A 26,049-nucleotide genomic window follows, 5' to 3' on the forward strand; every position below is an offset into this window, starting at 1 on the left:
GCCTAGCTAAGAAGAACGACGCCTTCCCGCTTCCCCCCAGCACGTGACTCAGGCAGGCAATAGCACCCGGAGCAACGAGTGCGGAGACGCGGAACTACGCCTGTAAGAGGAAGCGGAGGTCCTCCGTGGGTCACGTGGTAGAGGCGGGGCCGCTGTGGAGGAGGCGGGGCGGACGCGCGGAGCCGGAGTGAGGTGTCTCGTGGCGAGGCGGCACGCGCACGCTTGCGTGCGCGTCCCTTTTCGCGTCACGTGCTGGGGGGACGCAGGAAGGCAAGTGGGAGGGGGAAGGCGCGAGAGCGAGCGCGAGAAGGAAAAGGAGGGAGGGGGGTGGGGAGGAGGGAACCTTATATCACGTGACAGGGGCGGCGCGGCCCGGGGTGTCAGTGTGGAGGAGACTGAGGTAAAGTTGGGAGTGCAGCGGCGTTGGCGGCGGCGGCGGCGGCGGCAGCGGCAGCGCGGCGGGGCCGGGTATTGTCCGCGGCCCCTTTAAATCCGCGATCCCCCTTTTACCCTCCCTCCTTTCTCCCCTATCCCCGCCGTATCCCCCTCCCGCGATAGGCCCCCCCCCGCACCGTGTGTTCCCCTACTGTACACCCCCCTTCCTAGTCTTGCGAGCCCTGGCGCCCCCCACACCCCCAAGTCGGCTGCCGGAGGTTTTGTTTATGGCTGGGTTCGCGGCCTAGTGGGCCGCGCCAGAGCCGGGGCCTCGATTTGGGAGCGTGGCCGGGGCGGGGCTTGGGGCAGCCGGAGGGGGGGGGGCCATGCGGCTAGAGCCTCAGTGGGGGGAGAGCGAGAAAGAGCGCGAGCAGCGAGGCCTGGGCCCCTCCTGAGGTAGGACCCTCTCTCTACCGTGGCTCGTGCCTGTGGAGAAAACGAGGGGGCCTCCTCCCTTTCCAGCCCTCTGCGGGCCTCCTCTGATCCGGATCCGGCCTGGTTTGGGGGTGGCGGGGGGGGGGGGGAGGGCGATGGGGTGAGCTGCCCCAGACTCCCCCATGTGGCCCTCAGTTTGGAGTGCGGAGGATTAATTTGTTTCGGGTGGGAGGTAAAGAGGCCATTGGCCCGGTGAGCTCCCGATGTGGCGCTGAGCGGGGTGAGCTTCCCATCCTCCACGCGTGGGCTTGCGTCCCCTCTCCGTTCCAGCCTCTTTGTCAGCTCCTCTTGTTATCCTTCCTTCTTTCTCACCGCCCTAGCTCTTGTATTATATTTTTTGCTGGTGTCTTTAGCTTCTTGTTGTCCATACTGTAGTTCTGGGTACCCCAGACAATTATAATGTTATTTGGGAAGCTGGACATTGGAGGCCCCCATGGGGTGTATTACGCTTAAGGGACGTCACTAGAGACTGGGGTATTTGTTCACTCGCCTCATAATGGGACAGCAATTCCAAATTTCTTCAGACCTTTCACCTTGTGGACAGCCCCTAAATTGCTTTGCAAACTGATGTCACAAATAGGAGACTGCTCCTTTTTCACCGTTCTTGAGATGTGGCCACTTCTGGTGTAGGATGTTACGGAAAGAAAACCACCACAGTAACAGACCCTTTTTGTTGTTATCGTTACCGTTTTTGCCTTTGATTGTCCCTGATTATTAGACGGAGAAATCCTTTTTTTTGTCTCCTCCCCCTCCACCGCCCATATCCTGCTTCGGGGATGTGTGATGTGACTTGCTGGGAAGTGATGAGGGTCAGTGACAACCAGCATTACTGGAGAACTAAAACGTTCTGGCTGTGTATGGGTTGATAAAACTGCTTTGAGATCCTACACCATTGTCCTTAGAGATTAGACTATCCCGGTGATTATTTCCGTTGTGAACGGGAAGTATTGCTGGCATGTAAACTAATGATGAAGGGCCTTAAAATGTACCGTTTTGTTTTTGATTTTTAAAGTCCCTCCTTGCTAAATGTGCACTAACTGGGAAGTACTCTTTTTTTAAAATTAGATTCAAGTTGATGGGGAAGGGGATGCAGGCGTCATTTCCACAAAACATCTAAGGGAATTAGTTGCTCTGTTAGAGGTAGCAAGCCTTACCCATCCCAGTCCAGCTTCAGAGTTTCTGAATTGTTTCTCAAATTAGATTGTAAGCTCCCTGAGGGCAGCAACCAAGTCATACTGCTTTTGTATTTCCTAAAGTACTGGACACACAGTAGATACTCAATAAATACTTGTTATTTATTTTTTTTCCATAAAATATCTCTGGCTATTTTGTTAAGTAGCTGGTTTTCGAAAAATGGTCAAGGGCCCTCCTGTGTTGAAACCTGTATTTGTTCCTGCACTATTCCCTTGGTCTCCAATACTTCTCATCTATTTCTCTTAAATATTTTTATTTAGATTCCTTGCCTCCACAGTGATAACTCTGGGTATGTGTCTCTGCTTGCTACTAAAAGGCTACTAATTCTGTGCCCTCCAATGATCCATCCCAGATCACTTACTTTTGACTCGCTACTGAGTGTTGTTATTACCTAGGTGGTAAAATTTTCTTAGTCACACATTTCAAAGCACTTGTAAGAGAGAAATGGAAGTTAATAGGAAGTGTGATCAGGAGGATTTTTTTTTTTCCTTAGTAACTATGAGGCTTTCAAGATGACTTTTTAATATATTTACATTGACTGGTAGAGTATATGCAGTCATCCATATAGCTAATCCTGCAATTTATATCTGCAGTATAACTCATGCTCACCAATTGAAATCACATGTGGAGTAGAAAGCAGTCAATATTTGTAAGTTACAGGAGTTGCTACTCCCATATTAGAAACTTCATCTTAGAGCCAATTTTTAAGCATAATAGTTTTCTGCTAGTTTTAATTTTTTTTCTCTTTGATTTGAATTCAGGGATACTTAGTTAAACAGCACTTATTTTTTTGTAAATTAAGTGTTGAAACTTAACTGTAATGCTAGCCTGGGAAAATGGACTACTGTGTAGCAAATAATTCTGTACTTGCTAGAAATATTTACAGGCCTTTGTGTCCACATGTGTGTAGGGGGAAGTGGTCATGGTTAAAAATTAGCCCTGAAGTTTCCTGAAAAATATCTTGGTGATAGAGAATGTAGAACTCTTAAGTCTTAATGACTGCATCAAAAAACAAAGACCTATGCAACCTATTGACCCAACTTAGTGAAGAATTTATCCAGAGAAGTCAGCTTTCTTTGTGACCCAAGAAACAGGTGAAATTCACTTCCTTAATAGTTAATCCTTGCATATTTCTTTAGAAGCCCGCCACCCCTCTCCCTCAAATCCAGCAATGTCTTCTGGGCAATCTAGAATTACCCTGTGTAAAGTTTTATTAATGAAAAAAAATTAAATATAGAGCAGAAAAGTATAAACTTGTCCTCTTTGGAAGGGAATAAAACAATGCAAAGTAATCTTTTATTTTGAGCACTCCATCATATGATGAGTGTTTGTTTACTAAATGCAGCAGCTGAGATTGCATTATAAAACGAAATATGAATGAAGGGAATTTAAATTCAGTAGAATCCTTGGTTGTTAGAAATGTTACAACAAAAACTGTTCTGGTTTTGGGAAGGCCCTGTGTGTTCTGTGTCTCTTGAAAGACTCAACAAAGTCATCTTGCCAGCAGTAATGTCTCAGTTTAAAATGATTTCCCAGAAGCCCTTTCTTCCAAATAAAACTTTGTGCTAGATGCTTTTGGTTTGGGAGAAGTTTGAGATTCTCTGTGTATTAAGGTGAGTAGTGGAGGGTAATTACAATCCTAGTTTCTAGGAACTGTGGACTAGGAGACCAACAGAAGCAGCTGCAAAAGCAGTGTGTTGGAATTGTTATCCAGGGAACTGACATTCTGGGTAAAGTCACTGGGGCTAATCCATGCCTTGTTGAAGGCTGTGGAAGCCCCCACAGCACGCTGAGAGATAGAAACTTGAGGGAGAAAGAGGCTAGACTTGAGCTTGTCCTTTCCTAAATGATGGAGGTCACATGCAATTTATGTAAAACAGTTGTAAGGCAGGTAAGGCTGTTTTCATAGGTGGGTTGAGAACAGTAATTTAGATTGTTATTATTTGTTTGGGGTATAGACTAATCCCCTTCCTGGAAGGCTTTTGTTTCCAGGCTTTGTTGATTATCTGTCCTGTCAAAAGGACTTCAGATATTTTCACCTATGTAGAAGCTTTTTGATTATTAACGTTGTTTTGCTCTCTCTCTATCAAGAGAGCAGAACTTCATAAAGCCTGCTTAGAGGGTACTGGTAACCAAACAGTGCCCATAACTTTTTAAAAAAATAAAATCATCACTTAACCATGGTTTATACATTTCTTATACAAAAATGGATTTACAGCCATAGTTGCTTAAGGAATTTATCAAACTAAATATGTCTCAAGGGGCCGGCCCCGTGATATAGTGGTTTGGTTTGCGTGCTCCACGATGGCATCCGGGGTTTGTGGGTTCAGATCTCGGGCACGTACCTACACACCGCTCATGAAGCCATGCTGTGGCGACGACCCACATACAAAGTTGGGGAAGATTGGTGACAGATGTTAGCTCAGGGCCAGTCTGCCTCTCACACACAAAAAATTCTTAAAAATTATTAAGTATGTCTCAAGAACAGGCAAGTCTTATTGGTTTGTTCCTGTGAAGAAATGAAAGTGGTGAAGGTGCTGATGAAAGAGAGGTTGAAAACATCTTTTGCCCACATTTAACATCTAAACTCTTCTTTTTTAATCTTTCAGTGTTCTACCTTGTAAATACTGTTATTTGTATATACTGTAAATGATGACGTCGGTGGGCACTAACCGAGCCCGGGGAAACTGGGAACAACCTCAAAACCAAAACCAGACACAGCACAAGCAGCGGCCACAGGTAAAGAACCCAAGGGATATGGATCCATGAGTAGCCCTGGTGGTTGATACTGGTTTCCATCCAATGCAGCATCATTCTGTGCTTTGGATTGTTGATTTGGGTTCTTTATTTCTGTTTTCTAATCCTTGCCTCTTTTTACTTGGGGGCCCTGATAACCTAATGATGTGTTGTAATGCAACGTGCTTACTTTTTGTTGTTTACTACTGCACTATGAGGCTTGGAAAGAATGAGTTTTGTGCTTTGTATGTGTAAGATAGCATTTCCTTTCTTTCATCTGGGTTGTTTTAGCAATACATTTTTTATTTCCTAGACCTTCCCCTTTGACATATCTATAGCCAACCTTTATCTTGCCACCTTTCCCCTTTCCTTTGCTTTTCTTTTCCCTACCTTGTCTTTTATCTTCCCCTCTGGTCTCACTGAGACCTAATCTGATTTTTCCTTTCCCATGAAGAGTTAGCATGTTTACTGTGTTCCTTCAAAATTAACAAATGAGACACCCTAGAGTATTGCTCAGTTTTAAGGAGTAGATTAGTCTCCTAGGTACTGAGGTTTATGGGGGATGGAATTTTTTTTTGTTTTTTTTTTTTTAAGTTTGATTTAGATATGATCTGTTTTCTGTAACCAGTTAGGTGTTGGTTGTACCTGATGTGAGTGAATTAACTTAGTTTTTGTTAGGGTCAGATAAATTGAATGTGTAAGGCTAGAACTTTCCTCTTACTCCTTTTTCTTTCACTTCTCTTTCCAAGTGAATTTCTAGCAGAATTTTAGTACTTAATTTCAATTGGGACAGTAAAATTCGTGGTATCTTATATACATACATTGGATACTCAGAAGATATGCTGAGTCTATCCTTAGACTAAACCTTATGGTATTCTCAGCCCTAGGAATAAGAATGTGGCTTTGGTCGTTGCAGAAACTGGAACAGGGTTTACACATGACTTTGCAAATACATTAATATGAATTAAGGCCCAGATATTTCAGAATGGTGCTGTGATCCCGAGATGAAAGCCTCTTTAAGTATGAACGTTAGTGAAAAAGCTCCCTGCTTTTTTGGTGATTACAGAGTGAAATAGTGCAGCTTCTTTCTGTTTTTTTTGTCATTTTGCTGGTTTAAGCGTCTTAAGTGGTGTTAGTGTTTTATTACTTGGTCATTTGTAATAAGGAGAAGGAAATTGGGGCGGGAGGTGGGGTGGATATTGACTACGTAGGTCCCTCTTATTTCTATAAACTGTTGTCTCTTGATCATGCTTTCTTGAACTTGTCTCAATTTCTAGGCCACTGCGGAACAAATTCGACTTGCACAGATGATTTCGGACCATAATGATGCTGATTTTGAGGAAAAGGTGAAACAAGTGAGTGTATTGCTAATTTGCTGTAAGCTATGGGAAAAGACATCAGGATTAAAGCATAGTTATGGGAAAAGACATTAGGATTAAAGCATAGTTAAATAGCGTAGGTGTCTACCAGGATACTTTCTACTATAGGTATTAGAAGAATTGTGATCTGAAATATGATAGGTTAAGCCAATAAATATGTGCTTTTGTTGTCTCATTTATCATGCTCTCTGGACAGTTACCTTGTTCAAAGAGCTTTTATGGTAATCTTTTTTTTTTTTTTTTGTGAGTTAGACCAGCCCTGAGCTAACATCCAATGCCAGTCCTCTTCTTTTTTTGCTGAGGAAGACTGGCCCTGGGCTAACATCTGTGCCCATCTTCCTCTACTTTATATGGGACGCTGCCACAGCATGGCCTGACAAGCGGTGTGTCATTGCGCGCCCGGGATCCAAACCGGCGAACCCCGGGCTGCCGCAGCGGAGCACGTGCACTTAACTGCTTGTGCCACTGGGTCAGCCCCAGCTTTTATCTTAATTTTAACCTCTTGTTTATTGAATGACTTTGTCGATGCCGTTTTATAGCAACTTGGAGCAATTGTGGCACCTAGGAAATGTGGAAATACATGGTATGCTGAAGCCTGTATGCTTCTGGGTTTGACTCTCTATTAGATGCTTTATTGTGTGATTGCTTTATAAATACTTTTGACCGTGTCCTTCATCACAGTTGTTAATATATTTTTTTTGGAACTAGAATACCAAAATTCACATATTTTGCTTTTTCAAGCCTGGTTCTTTCAGACTCAGCTGGTGTCTTCTCCTTTTTCTCTTCTTCACCTAGTTTCCTTTTGTGGGGAGTACAAGTTTGTTCATGATGGTTGTTGGTCTTTCTTTTTCAGTTGATTGATATCACAGGCAAGAACCAGGATGAATGTGTCATTGCTTTGCATGACTGCAACGGAGATGTCAACAGAGCCATCAATGTACTGCTGGAAGGAAACCCAGATACGGTAGAGTGCTAATAAAGTGTTCTAGAAAGTGGGTCCCTGGTTGAGAGGCTAGTAATATTCTAAAAATAGCAAGTGGGGTAGCTCAACTTAAAGCAAAGTATCTTGTTCTCCAAATAGAGCAGGGAACTATCTTGGAGATTGTTTGATGCAGGTTGCAAATACTTAAAATTTATGTACAATAAATAGAAGAAAACAGATAAAAGTCAGTCTCTTGTAATTGGCCTAGAATAAATTATTCATTCCACGTTAGTGACTGTTTTCAAGACTGGGTTAGTCTGAAGTAGAGGTGCTATTTTTAATAGCCTTAGTTAGTAATCATGGAAGGTTTCTGCTCACCTGTTTTATTGCTATTGAACAAAGTCACAAACTACTGGATTCTGATTTCAGGACATTCCCATCAATATCAGCGTTACATTTCACAATACCTTTTCATCACGTGAACATATTTCTGTTGAGGTAGCAGAGAAACAAACTTTATAGCCTGTTGACCATCCTTGAAAGTAATAGGGGATATCTTGGAGGACCTCTTGCCCTAGAATTTAGAGTTGCTTTCACCTCTTCTTCTCCTTTTCACTTAATGAGAATCCTCTGTTTTTTGTTCTTGTCTTATCATTGTACCAAACTATAAGTTCCTTAAGAACAGGGATTCTACCTTACTAACTCTTGGGATGTTCCTGCAGTGCTTAGTAGAGAATTTAATTATTTTTTTTGATGAGCAGTGTATCATTTTGAAGTCATTTTCATTTACTTGGTCTTACACTGGGGATCTTTGGTTGGGATAGATAACCAGAGTTCATCCTTAGATCAACTTACTGATGTTACAGTGTCACTTTAGCTAAATGTTGGAGGTTTGTTAGTTTCCTTGAGACAATGGGAAATAATAATGGAAAACTTCTTTAAATTATTGAATTTAAATTTGTGGCTTTTTCTCTTCAAAAGTGGTCCTGCATTAGGTTTTACATTATTGACCTTATTTGAAAATTATTGCCTGGACAATCAGATAACAGTGCCTTTGGTTCATTTTGAGTTTACTCTAGAATAATTGTCACAAGATTTTTTGGAGGAGGGAGAGATGGGACTACTCATGCTTTTTAAAAGTCTGAATTTTTTTGCACTAGTCACATTTTGTTTCACCTTCCAGCATCTTCTGCCTAGTGCTACAAGTCTGACCTTCCACCGTATCAAAAAAGAAAATAAACTGGCGAATGTAGGCTTATGCCACAAATAAACCAGCTACTAGTGAAACCAGTGGGAAGCAAAGTCAGCTGCCAGGGATGTTGGATGTATTTGGGTGGATGAGATATCAGGAAACTAGCAGTGGCTTTGGGAAAATCATAGTAATTCTTTTTCCTTATAGAACCCATCTGGTGCCAGCAGCTGATGTATACCATAGAGGAGGGCGAAGGTAACAGGTTTCCGAAACTTGCCAGGTTTTGAGACAGACTATCAAAACTCTAAAAGCTAACTGTTTTGAGTCTAGTTTCCAGGGTTTCTGATGCAGATTTAGCTATAGGGTTACTATAACTTATGAATTGAAGCTACTGTGAGTATAAAATGACCCACCAGCTGTAATGGGGAATCAGCTTGGGTTGAAAGAGTAGGCAACAAGGAGCTGCCAAGTCGTAGGTTGATACTTAATCATTTTTTAAAATTATTAATTTCGTGAACTATTTATTTTAGCCTCCTCAGAATATGTAGATATGCTTTTACTATAATTTTTAATTTACTTTTTTTGAACTTAAAAAAATTTTTGAGTTGTGGTAAAATATACTTAACAAAATTTACCATTTTTACCCTTTTTAAGTGTACAATTCAGTCACATTAAGTACATCGACAGTGTTGTGCAACCATTACTACTATCCATTTCCAGAACTTTTTCATTTCCCAAACAGAAATTCTATATCCATTAAATAACTCCTCATTTCCCCCTCTTCCTAGCTCCTGGTAACTTCTATTTTCTGTTTCTATGAATTTGCCCATTCTAGGTACCTCATATAAGTGGAATCATACAATATTTGTCCTTTTGTGTCTTACTTCGCTTAGCATGTTTTCAAGATGTATCCATATTGTGGCATGTGTCAGAATTTCACTCCTTTTTAAGGCTGAATAATATTCCATTATATGTATGTACCACATTTTGTATATCCATTCATCCAGTGATGGGCACTTGCAATTATTTGGAAGTAAGTGGTAGACATCATAATACTTCATTACCTAAATTCTTTAGTATGTTTCTTTTAAAGAAGGGTACTCTTTTGTGTGACCACAATATTATTATCAACCCTGAGAAAATTAATAGTAATTTCATATTATACCTGGTCCATATTCTTGAAAGCTATTAGATAGCTGTTGCTGAGCACCAGGGTCGTTGGTTGTTTTAGATGGTGACTAGGATAGTAAAAATCTGATAGCCTTGGTGTTTGTCCTGGAACTTTAATTTGTACATATTTTCTGCAAAAATGTGTGTAAATCAAGGTATGTGTATACTTAAAACTTTAAATTTATAAAACTCACTTTCCTGGGGAATGAGTGTTTTTGCAAGACTGTTTAGCTTATTTTCCTTACCATAAATTTTCCCTACTACAATCTGGAATGAATCATAGACTATTCTGCTTTGGGAAAAGTTGAATTTGATTCTGTCAGTTTAGGAAGTATAGGGAGAACACAATGGATAAAACCTGGAATGGAAAGCTTCCTATAGTCAGCGTGTCTCAGGGCCTGAGCTTTGCTTTCCTGATTGCTATTTGGTCGTCTGTTAAATGAAGGAAATTGGTGTGTGTGGAGGGGATTTAGGGGGAGTGGATATAGTTGTTTTCCTGCTAAATTCTGGGTTGCTTGATTAGAGAATGTGCCTAAGAGTCGAGTGCTGCTCATTCATTCTGAATTCAAAGTTAACTTTTAGAAACTTGCAGTTTTCTTTCTTGTTTTATTTGACATGAATAAGACTATAAAAAGTTGAGAGTCACTGAATCCAAAGGGAATTAGTTTTTTTCAGTCCAGGAAACACTTGAAAGATAGGGACCAGTAACTAGGTCCTTTGACTAATATGCCAAGTGACTGAGCTGAATAGAAATCTTGGTGAACCTTTTGGAAGTGATCCCTGCAATCCGTTAGCTAGAAGCACCTCCCCTACAAAAAGGACTTCAGTTTTGCAGTGATAGGTATAGAATTTGTTTTGAGGTTCTGTGTGTAACCTCCACTTAAACAGAAGTAAACTAGTAGAAGTATCTTAGCCATGGATGCTGAGAGGAGAATGGTTAACAGTTGTTCCAGCTTTTATCTCAGGTTTCCTGATAGCAGTCCATATTAATTAGACATGAACGCTCTGCCCTTCTTTAGCATTCCTGGGAGATGGTCGGGAAGAAGAAGGGAGTCTCAGGACAGAAGGATGGTGGCCAAACCGAATCCAACGAGGATGGCAAAGAAAATCGAGACCGGGACAGAGACTATAGTCGGCGACGTGGCGGGCCACCAAGACGGGGGAGAGGTGCCAGCCGTGGACGAGAGTGTATGCATGGGGCTTTAACAAAACCAGCTGTGGGTCAGTAATGTCCAGACTTCAGGGATGTCAGGGCCCTGCTAGACTGGACCTAGTAACCATTGTATCATCCTTTTGATTTTTTTTTTGCCATCATCTCTTCTGAGACCTTAGTGTCTCACGTGTAGCCTTTTCTAGCTACACGTTTGGCATGAAATTACCCTGTAGTCATTTGTAAAGTTGTTTGACTTACAGCTCTCTGTTGTGGTTCATCACCATTCCCCTAGTAACCGTCATGTCCCATCCTTCCAGCTCATTTTCTCTTCTTTGTTTTGTCTCCTCACTACCATATATACATGCCGTTTTTATATTTTTATGTATCCTATTGACTCTGCTGTGGCCATCTCTATGTGTGTGTGTGTTTGTTTTTTCTTCCTAATTTTAGTTCGGGGTCAGGAGAACGGATTAGATGGCACCAAGAGTGGAGGGCCTTCTGGAAGAGGCACGGAAAGAGGCAGAAGAGGTCGGGGCCGAGGCAGAGGTGATCAGTTTGTCTGGGGTATGAATATTAGGGGCAAAGTACTCTTATTAGTTCTGTAGGAGTTTACTTTATTTAAAAACAAATAAATTCACAGGGAGTCTGGTTACGTTAATTTTTGAGATGTCATGCAAATTCTAGAGATTGCTGAGTGGACAGTGGGAAAGAAGGTAGATGTCAATTCCTCTAGTCTTTGTTGTTGATATTACTGCATTTGCTTGAGGACCCAGCAGTTTTATCAACAAAGAACAATCTGTCAATAGTAATGATTGTCCTACTGTGTTAAATATTAACTGATGTGCTACAGAGTGAAAGAGCATCTGATAATCAACCACTTAGTCTTTCCAGAGCTACGTCAGTTGGCAAGGTAGTTTTATATCAACTTCTAAAATATGTCTCTCTCCCTCTCTTTTTCTCTTTCTTTTGTTAGGTGGCTCTGGTAGGCGGGGAGGAAGGTTTACTGCTCAAGGAATGGGGTAAGTTTCATTGATCCAATGTCAGAGTCTTCTATTTTTTTCCCCTAAGAGTCACCATAATATGTTAGAGTGGCTAATATCCTGAGGATAATAGAGGCAACCTTAACCAAAATGTGATCGGAAAGATTTCTAGACTATTTAGTCAGAAAGGTTTGTAGACTTAGAGTTTATTTTTTAGGGATAAGCGTTTACCACTGGATTGTTATCTCTATCTCATAGCTTCATTTGAATGCATATACTTGGTATTTTTCCAAAATCTTCATGTGGATTTTATTGTGATTATTGGTATTCTAACCCAAAATGGATAGTGTATAAATTGCAATTATACCATGAAGTTTTAGGTAGGCTGATAAGTGAGGAAAAGTAGACAACATATAGGATTATAGAATGGGGCCATGATTGATCTGTACTAGGAAAGAGACAGTCAAGATTCTGACTGCCCTCCTCTTCAAGTTAATTTTTGCTGGTGCTACTTAGAGGTCAGAGACTCTTCTAAGCTTTTTTCCCCCCCGCATCAGAACCTTCAACCCAGCTGATTATGCAGAGCCAGCCAATACTGATGATAATTATGGCAATAATAGCGGCAGTACATGGAACAACACTGGCCACTTTGAACCAGATGATGGGACGAGTGAGTGACCATTTATTATTTGTTTCTTGTTTCTGGGAAGCTAAGGAAATAATTTTTTGAGGTTATAGTCACAGAAAAAAGTAGAGGAATTGTTTTTGGGTGCAGAGATAGGGGGAGAAAAGGATGGCAATTGAAGTACTGTATGTTATCTTTACTTGCCTATAATTTGCCTATGGGCAAATTATACATGCTATTTTGCCTGATATTCATCACTGTTTTATGAAATAGGTACTATTTATCATCACTTTCCAGATGACAAAACTTAGATTAAAAGAACATTTATGAAATTTGCTAGTATTTGAACTCAGAGTTGTTAGACTCTAAAAGCCCATGCTGTTTCCATTATACCATGTGGCTCCAACTGTATTTCTTGGTGTTTCCGTTCAGGTAACTAGCTTTGCCTTTTTAAAAAATATCCAGAATTAATTAATCAATCAAGCTAAAGCCACTACTTGCAGAGATGAACAGGGCTCAGGATCAAAGCCCACTGTTACTTTGTTTTCTGGTACCGAGATAAGAGTCTTTTTTCTCTTCATTTTTGGGAAATCTCTGTCGAGGCAAGAAGATTTTCTGGCTCTCTTTGTTGAACAGTCTTCTGGGTGTAGTAGAGTATTATAGGGTTTGCTTTTTTTGTTAGCTGACTTTGGTGCCTGTATCTAGGTATGGTGTATATGTTTTAAGGATATGTTAGGCTTGTGGGATACACCAAGACGTGTTTGGGAGTAAAAGATAGTTTTACCGCTTTAAATAAGAGCAATCTCTGGGCTCCAGAGTACTTTCTTCTTGAGATCAGCTGCTCTTTCTGGCTGAGCCCAGTGCATGGAGAGCCTGAGACTTGTTTCCTCTTACAAAGGGGGGATGAGTTAATAGTAGAGCATGAAATAGGCTCTTTGACTCCTTTATCCATTTAAATTTGCTTTGTCCCTTTTCAGAGATCAATGATCTTTATCTCTCTGTCTTTGGCACAAACAGCTTCTCATATAGTGCCCACAAGATGTTATACCTCAGGTCCTGAATGTTACTTGCTTTTTGTTCAGCAGGCTATTTTATAAATTCATTTTGAACACAGAAGGCTAAAGTTTAGTTATTGGCAAGAGAGAGATCTTTTTGAATTTCCTTGACCATTTGGCAATGAAATGTTCTTTTCTGTTTTAACTTACTATACTTTGAAGGCATTAGAACTGCTCTTCATTCATCTCTTGATGGCTTTGTAGAGGCAGTCGTAGCAGTCTGAATAACAAAAGTTACTATTTTTGAGCTCTAGTTTATTCTTGGATATTTGGCTTTTTAGCATCGACAGAAAAGATGATAGAAGTTGAGGGATTTGTTTTCAGTTATGGATAGAAAATCTGGCATAGAGTCCCAGTCCTAGATTGCAAGCCTTAGCTGTTTTCAACAAGGATCTGGTTGGAAAAACAGGGAAGGATGGATGAGGTTGTGTGTTTATTTCTACTGAGTAGAGAATGGCAGATTTGGGAGGCTAGAATCAAAAATCTGTGATTTGTTGGCTGAATGAAAAATTGTGATGCTGCTGTCATCTTGTTAGTGTGAAAGTGTTAGGTATAGCTTCATGCATTCCCATCATTGTTAATTTTACCATATGAACTTACCGTCATGCATAGGATCTCTCTTTGTGTTTTCATGATAGCAAACTTCAAATTCCCTTTTTAATTTTAAAAGAAATTCAAACCTACCCTTAAAATATCCACAGGTACAGCGGGACTTGTGTACTGGGGGCAAACATTCTCATTCACAAGCAAAATTTCACTGGTTGTTTTTTCTTTTCTTTTCTTTTTTGTTTCAGGACTTGATTTCATTGGGGTTGAGGGATCAAATTATCCCCGAAAATTTGAGACTGCTCCTGGTATGATTCATCCAGGCGCCTAACTGCCCCGGATATTTTTATAGATTTTTATGAACCGAGATATCTGTGGATATGTCATTTTCCTGTCTTCCTGCTTTTTCTGTTTCTGACTTTTCCTCTCATATTCTGTGCCCGTTTTTCCTTCTTAAAAAAATTGTTCGTTTAATGAATATTTAGCATTTACATCGGCTGTACTTTCTGCTGATGGACTAGAAGCCCTAATTTGTTGTTCAGAGCATTTGCATTGTTTCTGTTCCTTAATGCTTCCTCAGTATAGTCCTTTTCCTCAGCTGTGACCACACATGTTATGTAGGAAAGTTTCAAGTAGGTATCTACATTCTTCCTTTCCATCACAGGTGCAGCACCAGAGTGCAGAAAAAAAAATTCTTGCGTTGAGGGATAGCCTCTCAATAGTGGATAACTTTTCAGGTCACTTCCAACCCCAGGATGCTGTGTGTGTTAACCCAGATCTTGGGTTCCATTTAGCCAGGGTGGGATGGAAGTCAGAGGGGAGGAAGAGTGGTATCACTGGAGAGGGAGAGAAGAATGTGGTTTGTAACTTGTCTAAACTGAGATTGGACTTTAGTTTGATTTGGAGAAAATTGTCGTTATTAAGTGGTTTGGGATTTCCCTGGTGCAGTTTTAACATTGTCCTGGGAAAGGCATTACAGCGAACATATTTTTCTCTAGGAAATAGAATTTTTCATTATCAAATGTTTAGATGAATTTCAGATGGGTTTTGTAGGTGTTAGAATATTTCTCTTCAGTGACAATGAAATATCTAAATGCCAGACTTGCATTCTTTCATTCTTGTAAGCTGTCTCCATTTGAAAAGAAGGCTTTAAGTTATTCAGTATATGCTGCTGTTCTAGAGAAGAAAATGAGTGTTCTTGCCTTTTCTGCAGATAGGTTCTTATTTTTTACTGTGGTCCTTTGGTTGAAGGGAAGAATCCTGGGTCTCATAGAAACTCTCAACCGTATTCCTTAAGAAAGGGCAACTTCCCTTTCTGAGGATATATGTATACATGAAGCAAAACAAGGGCAATGTGGAAGGTGGTTTGATTGCTCATGGACCTGTCCTGTGGAAACTGTGTCCTAACTTCGTTATTACCAACATGAGGATAGTGTACACCTCCATTGTCTGCGCTATGACCTCAGCAGGTCAGATTTCATGTTCTGTGTGATTAGGATTAGGGCAATAACTATCATACGTATTTGATTTTTCAGTCTTGTCCAGTGTGTTCCAAAAAGAACAGATCCATGGGGGAGTTCCTTATAGTTAAACCAATAAGATCCATAAACTTGACTTCTGCTGAGTATGCATTTTTAAATTCAGTTCCAATAGTAGATAGTTGTCAGTACCCTCAGTTTGGATTTCAAGCCTTTTCATCACTGCTCTTTCACTATCATGTGGCGACTGTTTGTGTTCCTCTATCATTGTTGTCATCTCTCTTCAGACTGCCTGCAGTATTATCTTTTACCAGATCAGTAGGTATAGTTTGCGTGTTCTGGTTTGAATTGGCTGCTGCCGTTTTACTGAATTGACCACTGAGTTAGAGGGCTGAAGGGCCTTAAAGAGATTGCCTGGAGCATTGCGTCCGTTGGGATCGCTGGGGTCTTGCTGTCTCTCGCGTTTTCTGTCTATCTTTCTTGCTCTCTTTGCTGTTACAGCTGTGTAACAAAAATGGAAAGTAGCTGTGAAATCATAATCTTTTTAAAACCCTGGTGATCTGAGGTATCCTTTTCAAAATAGTCTTTTCCTCCCTCTGAAGCCCAAGAATCCCTTCTGATTACTAAATTGTGGTTATACTTCTGGCTGCCAAAATGTTAATTCAGTAGTGTTTTCTGCTCATGCTTTGTACTGGCACTTAAAATTACTTCACTGTTTTTCCTTTATTTCCAGGTGCATGGAGGACTGCAACAGAGGAGTGGGGAACTGAAGATTGGAATGAAGATGTAGGTATTTCCAGGTCATTCCTCATTAGTGCCTTCTATCCTTAAGTGGTGTTTAGGGATAGAAAATGGGTATGTTTCTACCCCTCAAAATTCACCCTTAAGATTCTGACCCAAAACTTTTACATCCAAAATAGTGTTCTGAGCCAGAACATTTCACATATGTTATATGAAGGAGACTGGGCATGAACAGGACTCTGTGGAACCAGACTATGGAAAGGGCAAGTGCACTTGTGTAAGTCCAATATCTGATTGTCGGATTTATCCCAAGAAGAGATGGTGGTTGGGTAGGGCACCGGAAATGGAGTTAGGCAGGTAGTGCATTGAGTAACAGCTGCTGGTGGCACATGACTCTACTTGGAGCAATTCCATTATGTAGTTCACATTCAAGCTTTGGTGTATGGTCCTGTAATTGGCTTGAAGGTGGGTACAAAGGAGAGTTACAGTACCAAGTCCTGAAGTTTATAATCCACTTGGCTCTGGAACCCTTTTATTTATTTGAAGCCCAACTTTCTAATTGTAATTGAGATGAATATGTAGAATTGACTATCTTCCAGCTTGACTCAACTTGGAAACCTCATAGATGGGTGACACAAGGTGGCACATGAGCAAGCTCTGTAAATTCAGTGGAGTAGTACCTGAGGACAAGAATTTTGCTAATTCCTGGTCACAGTCAAGCTTTTGTTGTGATTTATAGTTTTCAGTGATCACGAATGAACTCTTGTTTTAACATTTTAAAATCTACTTTTCTATACTCGTATATATTCAGGCAAGACAGCTTTTATGGTAAGAGGAAATGATATGTCAAACTGTTTTGGTTGCCAGGCCTGAGTTTTTAAAATTTCAGATGCATCAGCATCAGAGGGTGATTACTTTCTGTTGTAGCTGAGCTAGACTGCCTTGTGAATACTTTCTAAGATTTGACTTGTCTGCTTAAGCAACTTTCAGAGAATGATATATTTGGGGGAGTAGATTCCCTGTTTTTAGAGGAGAGATTTTAATCCAAAAATAAAAACAAAACGGGATAATGTCAACTTTTGAATAGTAGGGCGAGTTATTCCCTACAATTGCTTACCTAATTTTAGTGTCTTAGAGTGGAGAGACTAGGTGTAATAAAGTCAGTATTAAGGCAAAAATTGCATATAGTTAAAATTATCCCTGAAAAGACCTTAACTCACCAGCACTTGGGTCCTAACTGCTCAGAAGCCAAGAATTCACTTATTACATTTCTGTCTTCATCTTGGCTGTGATCTTTGTTTCTTTGAGAGGAGTAGTGGAAGATAAAGTATGGTTTGGATGGAGGTGGGAGTTGGGAACTGTAATGGGAAAATATAGAGGCGTTTTCTCTATTTTTCTGTCTTGCATGTATATTCACCTTCCTTTAAGTTCAGTGTGCATATTATGACTCCACTATATTTTGTTGGGTTTCTTGATTCTACCTCTCTTTTGATAAAACCATTGAACATACATAGAAGGGGCTTGAAGGTCAATCCATTCAGGATTCCTCAGGGTAGATAGTTCTCTGTTTTAAGGGATTTCTCTTTTTCTTGATGTTAAATTCCCCCTTACCTATGCCAGGTTTCTGACCATAACCTGCCTAACACCAATAGTGACTAATTCCTCTGTTTTCTAGCTTTCTGAGACCAAGATCTTCACTGCCTCTAATGTGTCTTCAGTGCCTCTGCCTGCGGAGAATGTGACAATCACTGCTGGTCAGAGGCAAGTGTGTGGTAAAATTCACTATCTTTTCCCAAAGGGATCTGCTGAGATAGCTGTAAAGAAGAGTGGCACTGGACCTTAATAAGCTCCCATGGTGTTGGTAGTGAGAACCAGATCACGTTAGGGTCCTCTTTAGTTGATAGATTTATAAGAGTTGATACTAATTAATCTACTGAGTAGAAGTCTATATATTACAATTTTAAAGTTGATTCTCCCAAAAATAGCCCTTTGATTACATAGGTCAGCCTGTCAGCATCACATGCATTGATTAAAACTTAACATGATGTAACTTGTCTTGTAGTCAGATGGAAAAAAAGCTAAAAGCAGGAATGTTTTCATTCATTTCTGAATTTGCAGAACTGTTCAGTAGCTTCTTCTCTTGCTTTATAATTATGAACTTTGTCCATTGAGCCCACTGATATAGTGATCATTTTTTTCCCTAGGATCCGGCTAATGAACTTTCTAGAACTTGAACCTAGGTTTTGGGGTCAGTAGAGGGAGAATATCATCAGGGAATATTTTTATTCTCTGAAAGCCTCTTGGATTATTTCTAGGCCTGGGTATGATAGCTGTTGACTCAGAATGTCCTAAAGAGAAGTGTGATAGGAGTAGGGTGTTAGAGATGGCATTATCAAAGGTAATGTGTGTTTTTTTCCTGACACCAAATACCTGTTATTTTTCCGCACCAATTCTGCAATTCTTTCACACCAACTAGGTGTTCAACAATTCAATTCAATTCCGACACTAATTATCCAGAGTTAGCTCAGGATAACTAGGTGAGGGCCAAGTCCCACAAGATGCCCTTGCTTCAGCTGCAAATGGCTACCCAGTCCACCCACACACTTCTGCCCAGCTAACTACAAATTGGGGGTTCCCACAGCCCACTCCTCAGGTTCAATAATTTGCTAGAACAACTCACAGAACTCAGGTAAGAGTTGTACTAGCTATTACTGGTTTATTAATAACCAGTACTCAGGAAGAGTCAAATAGAAGAGATGCAGCCAAATGGAAGAGATGTGTAGGGCAGGGTATGGGGGGTGGGGTACAGAGCTTCTATGCCCTTTCTGGGTGTGCTGCCCTCCCAGCACATTGATATGTTCAGATATGTTCACCGACCTGGAAGCTAACTGAATCTTGTTGTTCAAGAATTTTTGTCAAAATTTCATTGTATAGGGATGATTGATTAAGTTATTGGCAATTGAATTCAATCCCCAGCTCTCCTTCCCTCCCTAGAAGTGTGTGGAGTGTGGTGGGGCTGAAATTTCCAACTCTCTAATGACATTCTTGGTGTTTCTGGTGACCAACCCCCTTCCTGAAGCTGTGTGGTTTGTGGGGGAGGGTGGGCGTTGGTCAGGCACTGAGTAACCTCGTTAGCATAAACTATGGTTGAAAGGGGCTCATTAGGAATAAAAAAAGATACTCCTATCACTCAGGAAATTTTAAGGGAGCTCTCTGCCAAGAACTAGAGGCAAAGCCCAACTGTATACTTTTATTATACCACAGGTAAGTTATGAAATTTTATAAAAGTTGAGAAAAAAAATCCCCAAACCCTCCTTGTTCCAAAGCCACTTGGAGATGCCAGTGTTCTAGTATATGGTTTTATATATTAGATATTGGTAATGACAAATATTCAGTATTAAAATCATGGGTAAAAATTTGTAAATTTTGGCCCAATTATTGAGCTGCTGTATTAAAACTAGCATTTGATATTTTATTAAATTAATATTACTAAAATAAAATATTTAAAGACATTATTATGGTGGGCAACATCATTGGCGCACAGCTAGGTACTGTAGTGGCTCTTATACATCAGTTATTTTGGTAAATTAAGCATTTCAGAGCTTTGTGTTTCTGGGGAGCAACTTCATTTTGATCTTACCGTAATCTGAGTCAGGTGTTTGGGAATGCTAGAATGTTCAGTCATTATTCATCAAGATCCCATATCCTCTCCAATAGAATTGACCTTGCTGTTCTATTGGGGAAGACACCATCTTCAATGGAGAATGATTCATCTAATCTGGATCCGTCTCAGGCTCCTTCTCTTGCCCAGCCTCTGGTGTTCAGTAACTCGAAGCAGAGTGCCATATCACAGCCTGCTTCAGGGAATACATTTTCTCATCACAGTATGGTAAGTAGTAAGTTTAGTGTCTCCTAACCAAACTTTCCTACTGACCCCAGCACATGCATACCATAATTCCTTCCAGTGACAGAGGTTTGGGGCAGGGTAAAGCATCCTCTCTTGTCCTAAGCAGACTTGGGTGTAGAGATGTCGAATTGGGTAGTAGACGGTGGCTTGGAGAGGACCTAGCTTTGGACAGACTGAATTGTCTTATAAAAATGAGTTAACATCATTTGTTGAATACTCGTTGTGCTGAACATTGTTTGCTATTACTCTTGATGAGAGAAAGTCAGTAACATCAACAAATTTTAATCCTTTTGCAGACCTGATTAAAACTTTGATGAGAGGTTGTAACAGTTCCCTATTTCTTTTTTTTTGTGAGGAAGAGTAGCCCTGAGGTAACATCCGTTGCCAATCCTCCTCTTTTTGCTGTGGAAGGTTGGCCCTGTGCTGACATTCCTCCCTATCTTCCTTTACTTGATATGGGATGCTGCCACAGCATAGCTTGACAAGTGGTGCATCGGTGTGCTCCCAGGATCCGAACTTGCGAACCCCGGGCCACTGAAGTGAAGCGCACGAACTTAACTGCTATACCACTGTGCTGGCCCCCCCATTTCTTGATACAGCATAATTGCCGTATATATGTATTTAAACCAGATATTTCTGGACCACACTTCCAAAAACTTGGGGTCTTCCTGAATCTGCCCACCAACTAGCTGTTTGCCCCTTTCTCTAAGTGGGGGTAAGTGCTTGCTCTGCCTATCTCACAGGACTTTAGGAAGATAAGATAATGAGTAAGGGATATACAAATGTAGAGGCAGTAGTGGTATTATTTATTAATATCTTAGAACACTTATGGCACGTGACTTGTTGATTCGGAACATTAAAAAAATTCAAGGTCATTAACTATAGCAAACGAATCATTTAAGCTAAACAAAGATGATGCAAGGACCAATTTTCTTATCGTCAGTAAATCCTAAGAAGTACTGCTCTCTTTTTTCCTCTGCTTTTCCTTTCTTGTCTTTTTGTTTATTTTTTGGTGGAGGGATATTATAGTTGTTTCCTGTGTTTTTGTTTATTTTTTGGTGGAGGGATATTATAGTTGTAAGAGGTAGGAGACCAGGTGTGTGCATATAATTTTATTTTCCAGTAGTAGGGTTATACTAGTTATTTTAACTAGAAAAGTGCTGAGCTAGCCTGTGATCCATGTCAGTTTTTAACTGTTGTCTTAAAATTTTTTTTGTATTAATAGTAATTTAGTGGTTGATGTTCTGCTGTATGTGAAAGATGACAGGTGAAGAAAAGGTAGGGGAGAAGGGAAAGGTAGAGGAGTGTTGGGATTAAAAAGAAAAAGAAGAAACAAAATGTGACAAAGGCCATAAGAAGGTATAAGGAAGTTGAGGAAATAACTACCAATCCCTAAGATATATGACTAGAAAAATGTGGCTCAGTGCTGTCTGTCTCTTTTAATTGCCTTTTTATTTTATTTTTGTGAGGAAGATCATGCCTGAGCTAACATCCATGCCAATCCTCCTCTTTTTGCTGAGGAAGATTGGCCCTGGGCTAACATCTGTGCCTGTCTTCCTCTACTTTATATGGGACGCCGCCACAGGATGGCCTGACAAGCAGTGCATCAGTGCGCGCCCGGGATCCAAACCTGGGCCGCCAGCAGTGGAGCATGCGCACTTAACCGCTACGCCACCCCGGGCCTGCCCCCTTAATTGCCTTTTTAATGTCTGGAATTGTGAAAACTTACAACCAAATCCAAATTCTGCTATCAAAAATAAGTTTTCAACATACTTCCACTTTAACCTAACATTCTATTTAATGTGTGTCACATGATATATTAAACTAAATATAAATACTGTTCTGTTCATTCTCATTACTTGTATTAATCAGTATGCTATTTAATGTAGTTTCTTTTCCATTGAGAATAAACGTTAGAGGATTAATTTCCCTTAAAATTTAATAGGTGTAAATAATATAGGCACTCCCTTATTAATTATCATGTATAACATATGAAAATTAGTTTTCTCTGCCTTTAATATAATGCTTTGCACTTGCAGAATATTTGATAATCATTGCTGCGTGAGATCATCTCTCTGCCACAATCCCATACTATAACTAGACTTCTAGTGTTTTTGTTTTTGTTTGTATAATCTTGGGATATAGGCTAAAGTGGAAAAAAACACCTTAACCTGAGTTGGACAGACTGGATTTGTATAAGCACTGCGCTCTGTTGATGATGATGATGATGATGATGATGATGTAGTTGAATAAGAACCTAAAGAAGACTAGAATAAATCTCTGTGGAGGTTTTTTGAATAGTTAAGGCCACGTGGTTCATCTTCTGGACTAGGCTGGTAGTTTTACTTGGTAGTAGGGAATGGGGAGAATCCCCCAAAAGCATTGAGAGTAAATTTTGCTTTGTTATCATGATTACCCTATAGAACTTGGATACACATAGAGAAAACAAATCATATTGACTCATTTTTTGACTGTCTACTGCAGAAGTTGGAATGGCCCCTTAACTTTTCTTGTTTGCCTCTATGCTGGTTATTAGCAGCATTGAGATGAGGCTCTGGTTAGTTGTTTTTGTCCCTTTTGAGCTGTTAGTGGAAGGAGCAAGGACCCTTAATGGCTGAAGTGAAATTTATTTTATTTTATTTTTTTTTGTGAGGAAGATCAGCCCCGAGCTAACATCCATGCCAGTCCTCCTCTTTTTGCTGAGGAAGACTGGCCCTGGGCTAACATCCGTGCGCATCTTCCTCCACTTTATATACGACACTGCTACAGCACGGCCTGACAAGTGGTGCATCAGTGTGCGCCTGGGATCCAAACCCGGGCCGCCAGCAGTGGAGCGCATGTGCTTAACCACTACACCATGGGGCTGGCCCCATAAAGTGAAATTTTGTATTACCTTCATGTTAATTTAATAATCAAACATTGGTTGACTTTATTTTTTTTCATTCTTTTTTTTTTTTCCTTTTCTTTTGCTGAGGAAGATTCGCCCTGAGCTAACACCTGTTGCCAATCTTCCTCTTTTTTTTTTGCTTGAGGAAGATTGGCCCTGAGCTAACATCTGTGCCAATCTTCCTCTATTTTGTATGTGGGTCGCCACCACAGCATGGCTGACAAGTGGTGTAGATCCGTGCCTGGGATCCAAACCCACAAACCCGGGCCACTGAAGTGGAGTGCGCCAAACTTAACCACTAAGCCATGGGGCCAGCCCCAATTTAAAACTTTAAAAGGGGGGAAAAAACCCTCTAATCATTAGAGCTTTATCCTTGAGAAGGAGGGAGGAGGAAGCGATGGTAATGGTGTAAATTTTAATGGTTCTCATTTTTTTGAGTGCTTACTGTGTGCATAGCACATAGTTAATGCTTCATGTACAATATTTGTTTAATCCTACAACTTTACGAGGTACTACTTTTATTTCTGTTTTCAGATGAGGAAAGTGAGGTTCAGAGAAATTACAAGTAATTTTTCCACAATTGCGTAGCCAGGATTTGAATCTAGACAGTCTCACTCCAGAGCGTGTGCTCTAATGGGCTATACTGTATATTCAGTCTGGTGACATTGTGTACTTGTCTGATCTGTACTGGCTCTCATCCTGAATAAGTGTCTTTTTGAGTAGCTGAACAAGATTGCGGGCTGTAGATTTCTCTAATCTCTGTGTTGATCTACAGGTGAGCATGTTAGGGAAAGGATTTGGTGATGTTGGTGAAGCTAAAGGCGGCAGCACCACAGGCTCCCAGTTCTTAGAGCAGTTCAAGACTGCTCAGGCCCTGGCTCAGTTGGCAGCTCAGCATTCTCAATCTGGAACCACCACCACCTCCTCTTGGGACATGGGCTCCACCACACAATCCTCGTCGCTGGTGCAGTATGGTGAGAAAGATGGAAAGTGATTTGAATTCTTTGAGCATTAGAGCATTACTGTCAAGAGAGTGGCAGGAGTGAGCGGGGAGAATGTGTCCTGAAGTGAGGAGAAGGGCAGCCAACTGCCTAGTTTCCCACACTGATTTCCCGTAGTTAGATAGGCTGAGTTCAGGAAGCTGGGGAATAATAAAAAGTTGAGGCTGGGGACGTCTTACATCAAATTTAGCCATATACATAGTTACAGTCTTCTGGTGACCTGGGGATTTTTTGGATTCTCCCTAGATTTATCGTTAGTGTTTGAAAACAGCATATTGCCTTTGGAAACATTCATGGACTTGGCCATTTTAGGACCTTATACTCTAAACATGGACAGTTCCTAGATTCCTGTCTTACATAGGCAGGGTCATAGTGTTGATTTGATTAGGCTCTACTTGAGAACAAATATGATCCAGTGATTGTCACCTATATAAACGAGGTTAGGCCCTAAAAGATGACCTTTTAGGTCTTCTGATTTGTTCTGATTCCTGAGGGCCTAATTCATGGCTCTAGAGCAGGATAATAGCATTTTTTGCTGTTCATCAGCACCTCTGGCCTCATACATATTGGATTTCCTCGTGCAGATTTAAAGAACCCAAATGATTCAACAGTGCACAGCCCCTTTACAAAACGCCAGGCTTTCACCCCATCTTCAACCATGATGGAGGTGTTCCTTCAGGAGAAGCCACCCGCAGTGGCTACCTCCACGGCTGCACCTCCACCTCCCTCTTCTCCTCTGCCAAGCAAATCCACCTCCGCTCCACAAATGTCTCCTGGGTCTTCAGACAACCAGTCCTCCAGCCCTCAGCCGGCCCAGCAAAAACTGAAACAGCAGAAGAAAAAAGCCTCCTTGACTTCTAAGGTACTTAAACTTTTAGATAGATATTATTTTAGGGCAGTGGGGTGTGGGATTTGGGATTAAGATTATAAGGGTATAGCTTGGAAATTTGAAGCAAAAGTTTATTATTAGTTTTACAGTAAGGTTGCAATAAACCATTACTTTCTCTTCTCTACAGATTCCTGCTCTGGCTGTGGAGATGCCTGGCTCAGCAGATATCTCAGGGCTAAACCTGCAGTTTGGGGCGTTGCAGTTTGGGTCAGAGCCTGTCCTTTCTGATTATGAGTCCACCCCTACCACGAGCGCCTCTTCAAGCCAGGCTCCAAGTAGCCTCTATACCAGCACGGCCAGGTAGAGGAAATATCAGTCATAAGACTTATTTTATTAGGCTTTTACCACTTTTTCTAAATCTCATGCTGATTCCTAGAATTCTGGAGAGGCCAAGCATCTGACTGAGTGAGGGGGAAGTAGCCAATTGTACCATTTTTTTGAGCATTTTAAAAACTGTTATGGGCCGGCCCCATGGCTTAGCGGTTAAGTGCTCGCGCTCCACTGCTGGCGGCCCGGGTTCGGATCCTGGGTGCGCACTGACGCACTGCTTCTCCGGCCATGCTGAGGCCGTGTCCCACATACAGAAACTAGAAGGATGTGCAGCTATGACATACAACTATCTACTGGGGCTTTGGGGGAAAAAATAAATAAATAAAATTATTAAAATACTGTTACTAGGACTATCTGTAACTCTCAACAGATAGAAATATACCCCTTGAGTACTAGAATGTCTAAGCACAGTTCTTAGAGATGTGTACAGCACCTCTAATGGAGAGTACCTTGGCATCTGCCATAGCTAAAAATGCTTTTGACACTTTTTAGCCTTTTGGTGTGGGACTTATGCCTTTGAAGGGTATAACTTTGAACTCCTAGGAAGGAAGTAGCATTGATATATTATACAAATCAATAGAACCTTTCCTACCTTCTCTGATAGCTATCAGGGAGGGCCATCTTAAGCAATAGAAAATCCTGGAGGAATTTCAAGGGACTAGGCTGTTTTTCTCAATCCTTAGAATTTAAAAATATAAATGTCTGGCCCTAGCCTGGGTCTCTTGAATCGTAATTGCCATTAATGCATGTGAATATTTTAAAAGTTCCTCTCAGGGGAGTTCTACCAGTAACCTTATATCTAATAGGCTTTTTGAGAGAGCCAGGAGCTCAGAACTCCTTAAAATGAATCTGAGGAAAAGATGACTTTTTCCATGCTTAGGGTTCATGTTATGATGTGTTGAAGGGACCAAGAGTAGTGTATCCTTTCTCCTGACCTTTAACTTCTTTTTCTTAGGACAGCAGAACGTAGGGGAATATGAAATTTTTTCTCTTC

At 40.8% G+C, this 26,049-nt stretch overlaps 1 protein-coding gene across 26 annotated transcripts in view; it reads left to right on the forward strand.

The window, feature by feature from the left end:
- The first annotated feature begins 36 nt into the window (after positions 1 to 36).
- UBAP2L (ubiquitin associated protein 2 like) overlaps positions 37 to 26,049 on the forward strand; it is a 42,213-nt gene continuing 16,200 nt past the window's right edge. For 9 of the 26 annotated variants that reach the window (XM_058539257.1, XM_058539262.1, XM_058539246.1 and 6 more), the window contains exons 1-14: positions 37 to 102; positions 4,674 to 4,803; positions 6,078 to 6,155; positions 7,033 to 7,143; positions 10,483 to 10,684; positions 11,067 to 11,180; positions 11,590 to 11,635; positions 12,154 to 12,266; positions 16,034 to 16,086; positions 17,717 to 17,802; positions 19,759 to 19,930; positions 23,611 to 23,809; positions 24,421 to 24,698; positions 24,853 to 25,025. In XM_058539257.1, coding sequence (XP_058395240.1) covers positions 4,714 to 4,803; positions 6,078 to 6,155; positions 7,033 to 7,143; positions 10,483 to 10,684; positions 11,067 to 11,180; positions 11,590 to 11,635; positions 12,154 to 12,266; positions 16,034 to 16,086; positions 17,717 to 17,802; positions 19,759 to 19,930; positions 23,611 to 23,809; positions 24,421 to 24,698; positions 24,853 to 25,025 — 1,715 coding nt within the window. In that variant the 5' untranslated portion in view covers positions 37 to 102; positions 4,674 to 4,713. Of the gene's footprint in view, positions 103 to 376; positions 469 to 4,673; positions 4,804 to 6,077; positions 6,156 to 7,032; positions 7,144 to 10,482; positions 10,685 to 11,066; positions 11,181 to 11,589; positions 11,636 to 12,153; positions 12,267 to 16,033; positions 16,087 to 17,716; positions 17,803 to 19,758; positions 19,931 to 23,610; positions 23,810 to 24,420; positions 24,699 to 24,852; positions 25,026 to 26,049 lie in introns of those variants that run through there. The other 17 variants (XM_058539261.1, XM_058539264.1, XM_058539268.1 and 14 more) reach the window with 5 other exon arrangements.

The sequence above is a fragment of the Diceros bicornis genome, chromosome 4 (assembly GCF_020826845.1).
Source record: "Diceros bicornis minor isolate mBicDic1 chromosome 4, mDicBic1.mat.cur, whole genome shotgun sequence".
NCBI lineage: Eukaryota > Metazoa > Chordata > Mammalia > Perissodactyla > Rhinocerotidae > Diceros > Diceros bicornis.